This window comes from Canis lupus, chromosome 3 (genome assembly GCF_048164855.1).
Source record: "Canis lupus baileyi chromosome 3, mCanLup2.hap1, whole genome shotgun sequence".
In the NCBI taxonomy this organism is placed as follows: Eukaryota; Metazoa; Chordata; class Mammalia; order Carnivora; family Canidae; genus Canis; species Canis lupus.
The window spans coordinates 76,809,580-76,822,917 of NC_132840.1; the positions used below are offsets into that span (position 1 = coordinate 76,809,580).

A 13,338-nucleotide genomic window follows, 5' to 3' on the forward strand; every position below is an offset into this window, starting at 1 on the left:
CACAGCATCTTCACCAGGAATAAATTTCATATCAAGAAACCACTTTTTTTTTGCTCATCCATAAGAAACAAGTCTTCATCTGTTCAAGTTTTATCATGAGACTATAACAATTCAGTTACATCCTCAGCCACGGCTTCTGAATCTAGTTTTCTTGTTATTTCCACCACATCTGCAGGTACTTCCTCCACTGAAGTCTTGAACTCCTCAAAATTATCCAGGAGGGCTGCAATCAACTTCTCCCAATCTCCTGTTAAAGTTGGTATTTTGACCTCTTCTCACGAATCAGGAATGTTCTTAATGGCATCTAGAATGGTGAATCCTTTCCAGTAGGGATTTAAATCTACTTTGCCCAGGTCCATTAGAGGAATCACTATCTATGGCAGTTATAGCCTCATGAGATATGTTTCTTAAATAATAAAACATAAAATCAAGATTACTCCTTGATCCATGGGCTGCAGAATGGATGAATTACTAGGTGTGAAAATGAATGGGTGTATTGCAGAATGGATGTATTACCAGGTGTGAAAATGATATTCATCTGATTGAACATTTCTATCAGAGCTCAGTGAAGGCTGTTTTGCCTACAATGATAATCTGTTGTTTAGTGTAGCCACCTACACATGTAAAAACATTTGCCTTCATTAAGCTTATAGTTTAGTAATGAGAGAAGACAACAAACACAATTAAAAAGTAAAATTAAGGTAGGTCATATGGTGATAAATCATATGGAGAAAAGAAAGACCGGGTAAAGGGGTCAGGGATGGCCAGAGGAAAAAGGAACAGTTAAAATTTTAAATTTGGTGACAAGGGAAGATTTCATTGAGAAGGAGACATTTGAGCAGAGACCTGTGAGGGATGAACCATGTAATTCTGGAGGAGAGAGAGAGTCCCAGGCAAAGGGAACAACAGGCACAAAAACCTGACTTGAGAGCAAGCCTGATATGTTTATGGAATGACAATGTTAGTGTGGCCTGATGTGAGAAAATTAAGAGAAGAGGAAGAGGAAATGAAGCAAGAGAGAGAAATGGGTGCAGAGAATAACTGCATGGTATGTTTTGAAGACTTTGGAAGCCATTTGAAAGTTTGGTGGAAGGAATTGTGGAAATTAAATATGCATATAGTCTATGATTCAGCCATTCCGCTACCGGAATTACACAGAAAAAATTACACAGAAAAACCAGTACACAGATACAGAGGACATGAGCAAGAATTTTTTTGCCTGTGTGTGTGTGTGTGTGTGTGTGTGAGAGAGAGAGAGAGAAAGTGAGAAATAGGAGGCAATTGAGGCATCCCTCAGAGGGGAATAAATAAGTAAAACCCTTTCAACAGTCAGAGCAATAAAGAAGAGATACATATAGCTTCTAAATAGTGCTGAGTGAAACAAAAAGAAGAAACAAGATGAAATCTATTGTACAATACCATATATATATAATCCATATATTCCAAAGGCAATGCTGTTTTTCAAAGATACATAAATATCCAAGGATGTGGAGCACTTAGAGTGAATGTTTATGAGAAGGTAGTAAGAATGAAATAAGAATGGGGGATGTAAAAAGAAAAATAATTTTTTAGAAAGAAAAGACTTAAGGAGAGGCTAAAGAAAACACATCTCGAATATTATATTCCCTCTGACAGAACTGGCAGTCTACTTCTCCCTTTCAAAAAATATATACAGCCAACCTTTAAAAAATATAGGTAATTTTGAATAATACAGCAAATTACCATGTAGCCATAATTCACCCCCATAAATCATTAACTTGTGGCCAATCTAGGCCCGTTCATTTCCTCATCTACTATCTTTCCTATCCTTGTTTTTATTTGTCTTTTGAGTATTTTATTTTATTTATTTTTAAAAGATTTTATTTATTTATTCATGAGAGACACACAGAGAGAGGGAGAGACATAGGCAGAGGGAGAAGCAGGCTCCCTGGAGGGACCCTGATGTAGGGCTCGATCCCAGAATCCTGGGATCATGACTTGAGCCAAAGGCAGACGCTCAACCACTGAACCACCCAGATGCCCCTTTTTGAGTATTTTGAATCAACTTTCTTTTTAGATATAATTTACATATCTAATAAAATGCACCCATTTAATGTGTACATTTTGATGAGGCTTGAGTATAATCAGCACCCCAATCAAGTTATAAAATATTCTGAAAAAAATTCCTGGAGCTCCATTCCAGTCAATCTACCATTAGCATCCCTAGTCATTACTCTGTCTTCTGACACTATTGATTAGTCTTTTCTAGATTTATGCCTACAAACAGCATGAAGTTTCCATTGTGTTCATGTTTTCCTTTAAATTCTTGAACATATTTATGATATTTGTTGTAAAGTATTTTATGCCAATTTCAGCATATATGTTGTTTCTAGGTCTCTTTCTAATGTCTGATTTCCTTCCTGTGTAGTGGTTCATCTTTCTACTTCTCTATATGTCTAGTAATTCTTGATTGAGTGTGAGACATTTAATGCCACTTGATGAATGTCTGGTTTTGTTGCCTTTATTTAAACAGTGTTGGGCTTTTTTCTGACAGGCAACTAATTTACTTCTGGATCAGCTTGGTCATTTGAGGTTTGTTTTTGAGCTTAGTTAGGGTCATGTTAGAGCCTTTACTCTAGAGTGATATTAGCCTTATTATTAAGGCATGTCCTTTTGGAGTCTCTGTGGAATTCTTTAAGTGTTTAATGAAATCTCTTACTTATCTTCCAAATTCTTGGAAGAATTTCAAAGTCCCTCAGTCCTATGTGAGCTCTGGTAGCTGCTCAGTTCATAGTTCCCTGATAATTGATTATTCCTTGCTTGTTTTTCTTTACCAAGCCTCTTATACTCTCTCCATGTGCATGCATCAGCTTAGGGTTAATATCAAACTTGAAGAGAGCCCTTTCCAGATTTCTGGAGTTCTTTTTAGGTATAGCTCTCTCAAGTATTCCAACTGTACATTCCAACTACTACAGCCTCCCTAAACTTGGAGCTTTGTCTTCTCAAGCCAGCAAAACTCTTTGCTTTGCTAAGGAACCTCCCTTCTAGCTTTATATTCTGTAATATGTCTCTAGTCAGAAAGCAAAAGCAATTATTGGGCTTATCTCATTTTTACCTTTTTTTAGGGTCATAGTCTATATTTGTTTCCTATATTTTGACCAATATTTTCTACTTGAATTTTCCTAGCTCAAGTGAGAGAGCTAGTCTAATACCATGTACTGTATCATCCCTCAAAGCAGAAATTTCAGAAATCTTGAGTAGTAAGCTTTTATTAAAAGAAATTGAGTCTGTAGCAAGAGCACTGGAATATATTCTTCTGTTTTCAATTCTTTTTACCTCTATAGAACTAACAGTAATTTAGAATTTTGCTAGGGTTTAAACTTCTTTTATAAAATTTTGAAGCAAATCTCAGAGGTATTTTTGTTTGTAAATATTTTACAAATATAAATTGTACCTTTAAAAGACAAGGACTATTAAACTAGTAACTATAATTTCACTAATATAGCTTTAAAAAAAGAATAATGATTCCTTATCATATATCCAATGTTCAAATCTCCAGTTGCCTAAAATTTTTAAATTAAAATTTTTTTTTTTTTTTTTTTTTGTTTTGTTTTACAAAAGGTAGGCTAGATTTATTTAGAGTCACAAGCAGTTGACTGACTCAGTGTGACTCAAACCACAAGTAAACCATTCTACTTCACTCCATTCTGAGTCCTAGGGTGGCCCAAGACTGGCAGGAGTACTGCGTGGGACCCATTCACAGGTTTACAAGTTTCTCATTGAGGGCAATCTGTGACTGCGTGAGATTGGCCAGGTAGGTCACCATCAGCAGGTCATTGATGTTGCTGTTGAGCATGGTCTCAAAGTCATCGGGAACTATCTTGGGTACTTGGTTAACCAGACTCATCAAGAAGCGGCCCACAGTATTGTCAGCTGACACCTTTCCAGACAGCACATCCTCTGCATACTGCAACACCGTGCTTAGGGCATCTTGGATGCGAGCCGATGCCCCTCCTACTTGCTGCAAGTCGCTTGAGAGTCCAATCACCCGGTTAGGGCTAAAACAGGTCTTCATGATCAGGTCAACTCCAATACGTTCAGTGTCATAATACGCATATTTCACTGTTAGAGGTGTGAACATCACCCCCATGGTCCTCCCAGGGACACCCATTAAAGTGCTGACATAGGCCTTGATGCTCATGCGGCCATTCTGGAGGCTGGTGTCCACAGTGAGGTGAATGGGGTTGGGGGCTTCTCGGCTGTAGTACTCATGGATCAGCACAGAGTGCTCTGTAATGTCATGGCCTGTAGCATACCAGCCCAAGATGAGCTCATTTGGAGAGACTTTCTTGTGCAATTCATACATGTTCTTAGCGAATTCCATGTCAACAGCCACCTCATCTTCTGACTCATTGTGTGGCACTGAAAAGCAGTTAGTGACCTCCACTGAATGCTTGTCAACGGTTCCCAGCAGGGTCCCGATAACTCGGGCAGCGCCCTCGTTGCGTCGCTCGTAGCTGTCCATGATGGAAGCCAAAATGACCGGGTGCAGCCGGACCACGCGGCCCCCGGGGAAGGGGCCTGGGAGAGCAGGACCCGGCAGTGACTGCGCCGGAGTCTGCGCTGGGGCTGGCGTAGACGCCGGGGTCTGGCCCGGAGCCGCAGTCGTGGCCGCCGCAGTCCCCGGGTCTGAGGCAGAGGCTGGAGCCGGCGTTGGAGCTGGGACCGGCGCTGGAGCCGGAGCCGGCGCTGGCGCTGAAGCTGGGGTTGCGGCCGGGGCTGAGACCGAGGTTGGGGCCGCGGCCGGGGCGGAGGCTGGGGCTGGGGTGGCGGCAGGAGCACTCGCCGGGGCTGCCGGTGTGGCCATCTTGTCGAGAGAGAAGCAAATTAAAATTTTTTAATTAAAAAAAGTCAGAATCAAACAAGATTCACAGATTATAATTGTTATATCTTTTAAGTCTTTTAAAAATCTTTGTTATTTCCCCATTTCCTTTGTGTTCCTCCTAAAATACATCGTCTTAGGAGAATCTGGGTGTTTGTCTGGTAGAGTTGTCAACTGTTTATATTTTGCTGATTGTTATCCCTGTGGTATAGTCTAACAGGTTTCTTTATCAAATGCTCCCTGTTGGTAGTTGTAGAGAGAGGTGATAATGTAGAATATTTCATGTTGTCATTCATGAAGATGTTGTTCCTCTTTATTTTTAAGATTCTGTTTTAAAATATGATATGTTTGAATACCGTGCATATAGCATGAAAATGCTTATTGAAGGATCCCCAAACAGACATGAAGGCCAAATAAATGCAGTTTACATGTTGAAAGTGTCTGTGTGTGCACCTTCATGTGAACTTTGCTTGGGATATGTTGTTCTTTTAAGGCTTGTTAGACTCTCTGCAGCTGCTTAGGTAGAATTAGTAGGTTCAGTTTAAAAGTCCAAGTGGCCTTTCTTAAGTTTTCCCTGTAGTTTCAAGCAACCAATGCAATGGAAGAGCCAGGATTTCACCCAGAAGCCATGACATCAGTCTCTACCTCTCATTCCAGGGCTTGGTGAGTTACAGCTACCTGAATCTTTGTTTCCACATCTTCAAAACAAACAATAACACTCATTCTGACAAACTAATGGAGTTGTTGTAAAGAACAAAGGAGTTGGTATTTTTGAAACTACTTTGTAATAGTGCTGTCCATTAGAAATATAATGTGAGCCACAAAAGTATTTTACATTTTTCTAAGCCACATTAAATAAGAGTTCAGTGAACTTAATTTTAATGATATATTTTATTCAACCCAATATCACCAATATATTAACATTTCAACATGTGATCAATGTGAAAAGATTATTAAGGAGATATTTTATATTCTTTTTTAATACTAAGTTTATAAATCCAGGGTATTTTACACTTATAACACATTTTAATTTGGATGCTGAATTTTAATCAGAAATACTTGATATGTATTTAGATCCTATCATATTTATAGTTGATGTAGATTTGTATCTCCAAGTTTCCCCAAACTTAAAATGTTTTTAGTACTGAAGTATTGATTTTTAAATTAAGGTGAATTAAAATTAGATGAAATTAGAAATTTGTTTCCTTAAATATGCCAGCTGCATTTTAAGTACATAATAGTCATATGGGTTAGTGGCTACCATATTGGATAGTGCCACTGTGCAAACTGTTGAGCTCCATATACCTGACAGCTTTCCTAGAAGTTCTCAAATCTCAGTTGGATGTTACAGTGTTTGTTTCATTTTGGGCTTCCACATTAGAGAAATGAATTTCTTTTGCTTTGACCTAAAAAGAATTTCCGAAGGAAAACCTCCCAGCTTTCCTGACAACTGGACAACAGATTGCTTCCATTTCAGTTATCAGAATTTATTTTGCTTGAGAGTCACTACACATTCTGGGAAATAAATATATCTCTAAGAGTGGAGGAAAGATGACCAAAATAGACTGTTTTCAAAGAGCTGAAAAATCGATTCCTGGTAGTAATGCAATCTGGAATACATGAAACCATTAGCACAGGGAGCCCACACTGAGGTCAGGATCTATTCTGAGCCATGGAGAATCAAGCTCCCATGTGACTTCAATACATTACCAAGAACAGACTATAATTCCGGGTAAGGCCAAATCCATCATCTCAGGGTGAGGAACATCACAGAGGGTCATCTCACCTGTCTGGGATCTGCTGGCAGAGGTGAGTCAGGGCATTGGGGTAATGATGAAGGACACTCTACCACAAGCATTTATTGCATTAACTCATCACAGAATTTGGTACCAAGGTATTTCTCTCCTCCTTTTTATCTGAGTAACGGAATAGGAACTCCTCATACCTTCTGTTTGGTTTGGTTTTGCTTCTACAAAGACTCTTTGATCTGGAAGAACCTACTGCATTCAGTCAGTTTGGACTCTATTAATAAACAGTTATCTGACACTTACCATGTGTCAGACACAGTTCTAAGCACTTTGCCTATATTCACTCATTTAATTCTCACAATAAGCTTATAAGGTAAATGTTATAGTTTCCATTTTACAGATGAGGAAACTGAGGCCTACCTAGGGCACTTTAAATAACTTGCACCTTGTCATTCTGCTAGTAGGTGGTGGGGATGGGTTATGAATCCAGATGACATAGGCCACAGCATTTACCTATACAGCAATCAGTAAATGCTATGGCTTGTGTTAGTATTGGAAATGGATCAGAGGCTAGATTTCCAAGCCCAGTCCAGAGTGTCTAATCCCACACCCGGTCACCAGAAATTCAGATGCTACCTTCTCTAACTAATTAGTGAGGTCAGAGGGGAGCTCAGAAACCCATCTTGCCTCTATGACTGCATTCGGCTGACCTAGATTGCCCTCTGTCTCCATGGCCAATACCAAAATTCTACTCATTCTTCAAGGCTTGGCTCTAACAAGCCATCTCCACTGGGTTTCCTAAGTCTCTAAAGTCAAAATTACTCCCTTTCTTATCTCTCCCAATCTTTTACTGCTTAATCTCAAATATTGTAGTTTTTTGAAAGCTGGCTTAAATTACAGTGCTGTTTCTCTCCTCTCCTAGGCTATGAGCCCCTAGAGGATGGGAAGTGCATGTAATTCATTTTTGTATCCCCTGCAGCACCTAGCATAGAGCCTTTTGCCTTCTAGCACTCAGTAAATATTCATTACTAATTCATTACTACTTATATATTTCTAATTTGAATATGAATGCAATATATTGAAAAATGTACTGCAGTGGGTTTCAGGAAACTCGAATCCTAAACTTAGTTCCGTCACCAAGTAGCTACATACATTTGGGTAATTTATTTCACCTCTCTGAGCCTCAGTTGTCTGTAATTGGATGAGATAATCTCTAAGGCCTCATGACATTTATGGAATAGGCTATTATTTGCTCTGAATTTATGTACACAAAAGGTTTTTAAACAAGTCCCTGAAGGATGTTTCATATATTCTGAGATCACTCCTGGGCTGCTGGGGTGAGGTACTTCTAAGCAGGAACACATGAGAGGGGTCAGCAGAAACAGCCCCTTGAGATAGGCCAAGGCTGGTTGGCTGTGCTTTAAAATTCCAGCCTGGTTAAAAGCCTAGATCTTTAAGGAAAGGGCCCTACAGAAAGTGATGGATAGGGTAGGAGACAACTTCAGTGTGCTTAGTATGTGGTGAGGATCACGGGCTAGTGAGGCTTCCCTCAAGAACACTCTGCAAATAGCATGCAGATAAGAGGAAAGCACAGACAGGTGATAAGGCAGTAAAAAAAAAAAAAAAAAAAAGGTAAAAAGTGTTGGCAAGGATGTGGAGCAATTGGAACCCTTCTACACTGTTGGTGGGAATGCAAAATCGTGCAGCTGCTATGGAGAACAGTATGGAGGTTCCCCTCCCCACAATAAAAATAGAATCGCCATATGATCTAGCAATCCCACTTCTGGGTATATCTAAAGGAAACAAAATCAGTACCTAGAAGAAAGATCTACATTCCCACATACATCGTGGTATTATTACAATAGCCAAGATATGGAAACACTCTAAATGTACATCAACAGATGAATGGTTAAGGAAAATATTCACACAATAGAGAGTTATTCAGCCTTTTTTTAAAAAGAGGAAATCTTTGCCATTTACAACAATATGGATGAACCTGGAGGACATTATGCTAAGTGAAATAAGCCAATAACAGAAGGACAAAGGAATGTGTGATATCATCTCTACAAAGTACCTAAAACAGTCAAACCCACAGAAGCAGAGAACAGAACCTGGTGTTTACCAGGAGTTAGAGGATGAAGGAAATGGGGAATTATTATTCAATTGGTATAAAGTTTCAGTGATACAAGAGGAATACAGTGTAAAGATGTGCTGTGCAACAGGGTCTATAGTTACACTTAAAAATGTGTTAAGAGGGTGGATCTCATATTAAATGCTGTTACCACAAAAACAAAACAAACTAAAAACAAAGGGACACAAGGAAACTTCTGGAGATGGTGGCTGTGGTATTGGTTTCAAGGGAGTATGCGTAAGACCAAACTTACCAAATTGTATACATCATAGATGTACAGTTCTTGTGTATCAGCTGTACCTCAATAAAACAGTAAATAAAATTAAACAGGAAGTAACTTATAATCTTTAAAACCTAAAAATAAAAATATTTTCAAATCATAAAAGAAAAAAATGGTTCTGATTAGATCCCTTGCTTAGAGTTATGTTCAAATTCAAGAACAGACGAAGAGAGGAGACAGGAAATAGCAGGATTGATTAAATATTTGCCTGGTTAAATTGTCTCAAAGTTCCTCAATGTCCAATATAAATTTATAGATAATGAAATACTGGATTTGAAATGTTGAAGTATTTCTAAATTACTTCTTAGTAACTTACCCTGATTCTTAGATCCATAGGACAAAGATTGCTCTTGCTTTTCTCTATTCACTGGATAAACCACAGTGGAGAAGATTTATTTTCTGTTTTTTGTTTGTTCTCATTCCCACACTAGCATATAGTGGGATAAACCCTAGACCCTGAACCACTGGGCCCAAACTCCAGTCCTTACTCAGCCATTTGGAAAGTAGAACTTGGGTAAATCACCTTACCTTGGTGGATCTTCATAGTAGCACCTGTAAAATCAAGGAATTTATGGTGAATGATCTCTGAAAATCCTTTTAAGGTGAACAAAAGTTCTGAGATAGAGATCTGTCTCCACAAGACTATATAAATCTGGAAGATGCTCTGTCAACCCAGGTGTGAGTGAAGCTCCTGGCCCATATTGGGAACTCAATAAATGTTGATTGAATTGAATATAATAGAGGAGGAAGCCGGAGATGAGAGCCAGAAAATTAAAAGTGTGAACACAGGTTTTTCCTTCTTTCAGTGGGCTTAAGCTAATAAGGGACTATTTGGTCAGCAGATGAAGATCCCAACCCAAGAAGAATGGGAGGGACGTTTCCCATCCCACCCACTGTGGCTGTAGAAGCCTCTGGGGCATGCAAATGTCTTGGGGAGGGCTATGGAATATAAAGTAAGAATGTTGATAAATTACAGATGATAAATCTAACCAAAGTAGATGTATAAAGTTAAGCCTTCATACACAATACTACATTAAAAATTAGTGGTGGGGGGGCGGGGGTGCACCTTATTGGCTTAGTTGGTTAAGCCCCTGACTCTTGATTTTGGCTCAAGCCATGATCTCAGGGTTTTGAGATCAAGCCCCACCTCAGGCTCTGCACTCAGAGGAGAGCCTGCTTAAGATTCTCTCCTTCTCCCTCTTCCCCTCCCCCTGCTCGTACTGTGTGTCTCTCTCTCTCAAGTAAATAAATAAAGTGTTTTAAAAAATTAGTGGGAAAGCTCCAAAATTGTTACTTATGTTTTGAAAATGTAAATAATTAATTTTGAGTAGGTCATGTAGGCACAGAGGATAAAATTTAAAAGATTCATGTAGCTTTTCTCGGAAATATTTATTCTTCTTGTTATATAGGTCATTAGTTACTTGATTCCAAGGCCTATTCCTTTTTAAAGTGAGTGTCAAGTGGAAATATCATCCTATCTGATATGAGACTGCTGGGGGCTGAAGTCCAGACCCCTCTACACAGCTGAGTGGCAAGATGGCAGGTGAAATGTCAGCACCTTGATGCTGCCCCAGGGAGTTAGGAAAGGGCGAGATTGTTATCCCATTGCACAGAATGGGAACCTGAGGCTTAGGAGGAAGACGTAATTGAGACAAGGTCACTTGGAGACACAGTGGAGGAAGCCTGTTTGCAAAGCCAGGTAACCTCACTCTGTCCATTCATCAGGTGCTCGATCTTCATCTGTCTTCCTGCTCAGGTCAGTTTCACTGAAAAGGAAGCATATTGCAGCCCTGGGGTCGGGGCAGGCGCACCTGATCGCTCAGCGCCTGCCTGCAGAGGTAGGAATGTTCCTCTGGCCAAGGCTTATGACAGTTTCAGGGGAAGAGTCAGGTTCCCTTTGGAGAGGAGCACATTGGGATCTTTGTTCCCCAACGGGTCACATTTCCTCATGTTTATGGAATTCTCTCAATCACAGACTTGATCTCTGGGTCCTAGGAAGGGGGGCTCGTGCACTGGAGAACGTGCGAAGTTGAACTTTATTTACTCTTGATAAGAGAATCAAAAAGGAAGTTAACTTTTTACCCAGTCTCTTTTCAAAGCCATCAAAAGAATTATGAAGCCTTGCAAGATCAAACACCGAGGCTCTTCACAAAGGTTGTCACGATGAATTAATCTGCAGACCCTTCACCCCTCTTTCCCACTGTGCAGAAATGAGGGGATAGTTTCTCTCCTCTCTGCATGGGCCGCAGGGCTGCCACAGGACCCTGTGCGCTCTTCCCTGCACTCCCCATCTCCACCACCCTGCACGCCTCAGGACCTGTGCCTCCCGGCAGAGTTCCAAGAACTAGAGCTGAAACACGGGAGCAGGGACCTTCCCATGCTGCCCAAATAAGACTCTGCCTCTATATACAGGCGGTTTGATGGGGTACGTTTTGAGGTGGTAATTCCGGAGGAAGGCACCTGTCTGCCAGTCTGCCAAGTTCACTTCCCTAACTTCTTTCTGCTTCCCCGGCAGAGCTGCCTCTATGCGTTGAATACATTGTCTTTATTGTTAGTACTCCCGACTTGCTCCAATCAACACATTTCTTTAACTCCTTTAAAATAAGCTTGTTAGAGCTGTCTACAATGCCATGAGGTTCTAACTTCCTCTGATTAATTAGGAGGCTTAGAAATGTGTGAGTGTGTTTTGGAAACTGCTGCGGGTTATCGTAGCACTGAGCAACTTCACTTATTTAATATTTAATGCTGAGCTATTTTCTACTTTAAAGGTAGATTGGGGAGGAGGAGCCGTGTGCTAGCTAAAAACATGTATTTTCATCTCTGCTTCTTTCTGGCGTGTGTTGCTAACCTACTTGGTTCCTCCACCTTCCAGCCACGTAAAGAAGTGAAGAAAAGCAACCACAGGAGAGAACCATTGTTCTTCAGGAATGTACCAAAAGAAGGCATTACTAAAATTACCCAGGCAACTTGAATTATGTGCTCCCTTTGGAGAGGGAAGGTGTGGGATATGCGCCATGGTGATTTATCACAGGTGGCAAAAATATTTGTTATCCAGTGTGCCACTGGGCTTTCTGCTCCCCTGTGTTGCAGAACTAATGCTAATGGCCAGTCCATCCTGGTGGACTCAGCCTGGGCTTATGTGTCTCTCCACCTCCTTAACTACTCATATGTTCTCTGATCTCCAGGTGGCTAACCTAATCTACTTTATTTTGCAACTTACAATTTTATAATTGAATGGAACCCTGTCCCAAAGTCTGGGACTGTCCCCTCCATGAAACTTCTCAAATTCTCTCTTTACAGTTCATTGATTCATTTACCCAATACATATTTATTTGTTATCTGTGCTGGGTGTTTGGTGTCCAAGGATGAATAAGAGTCTAAACTGAAAGATGATCGTTGAAAGAGAACTTGTGATTAGTATCATGTTGATATGCAGAGAGCTATGGAAACACATCAGAAGAGACTTAACCTAGAATTCCGTGGGTCGGGAATGACCTCCCTGACAAAGTGCCATCTAACTTGAGACCTGGAGGAAAAGAATGAGCAAGGAACATTCCAGGTAGAGAGGAGTTACATGTTTGAAAGCTTTGAAGTAGAGAGGAGTATGGAGTGTTATAGGTAATAGAAGGCCAGTGTGGCTACATAATGATAATGTTTGACATGTTAGGTACTTGGTGATAATCAAAGCAGTTTACATGTATTTATTTAACCTTCACAATGAATTTATGATGAGGAACCTGAGAACTCAGAGGAGTTAAGTAACTCGCCCAGGGGCACACAGCTAAGAAATTTCATAGTTGGGATATGAGTCAAGACAGTTTGGCTGTAACTCCTTGCCCTTTGAATGCAACTCCAGACTTTAGAGATGGTAAAGGGAGATGAGATGAGGGTCACATTGCACAACTCAGGGAAAAAAAGAGAAGATCACTTAATTAAACCAATTTAGAGCACACTGAAAGTTAGATATAGCATGTAGGTCTTCTAAATTCCAACTTCAATATCTTTGGATGTTGTCCCATATGGACAATTGGGAGAATGTGCTGAGAGTGTAACTCTGGGTTAAGCACTGAAAAAAAACAGCCAACTTGGTCCCCAAAGGGCTAATCGGGTCCTCATAACTTTAGGGGAAGGAAGAGTTTTGTGTAGGATGGATAGGTGAAGAATTCATGGAGCAAACTGTACTCAATGTAACCTCGTAGGCATCACAAGGATTCTAAGCCGGTGGGAAAAATGGAATGTTTTTCAAACTATGTCCATTCCTTTTTGATTCTTTCTCCCGCCCCCCCCATACATATTTATTATTTTCCTTCTATATGCC

At 40.2% G+C, this 13,338-nt stretch overlaps 1 protein-coding gene and 1 pseudogene across 8 annotated transcripts in view; one reads left to right on the forward strand and one right to left on the reverse strand.

The window, feature by feature from the left end:
• Nucleotides 1-13,338, forward strand: part of LOC140631134 (uncharacterized) — a 138,969-nt gene that overhangs the window by 45,948 nt on the left and 79,683 nt on the right. For 3 of the 8 annotated variants that reach the window (XR_012028786.1, XM_072822409.1, XM_072822410.1), the window contains one exon: nt 176-436. The exons of 4 other annotated variants lie outside the window; for them this stretch is intronic. Coding sequence is in view for 2 of the 4 variants with exons in the window: in XM_072822410.1 (XP_072678511.1) it covers nt 176-199 (24 nt within the window). In the remaining 2 variants the exon portion in view is untranslated. Of the gene's footprint in view, nt 1-175; nt 437-13,338 lie in introns of those variants that run through there. One more of the 8 variants, XM_072822411.1, reaches the window with a different exon arrangement.
• LOC140631133 (eukaryotic translation initiation factor 3 subunit F pseudogene) lies at nt 3,562-4,861 on the reverse strand (annotated as a pseudogene).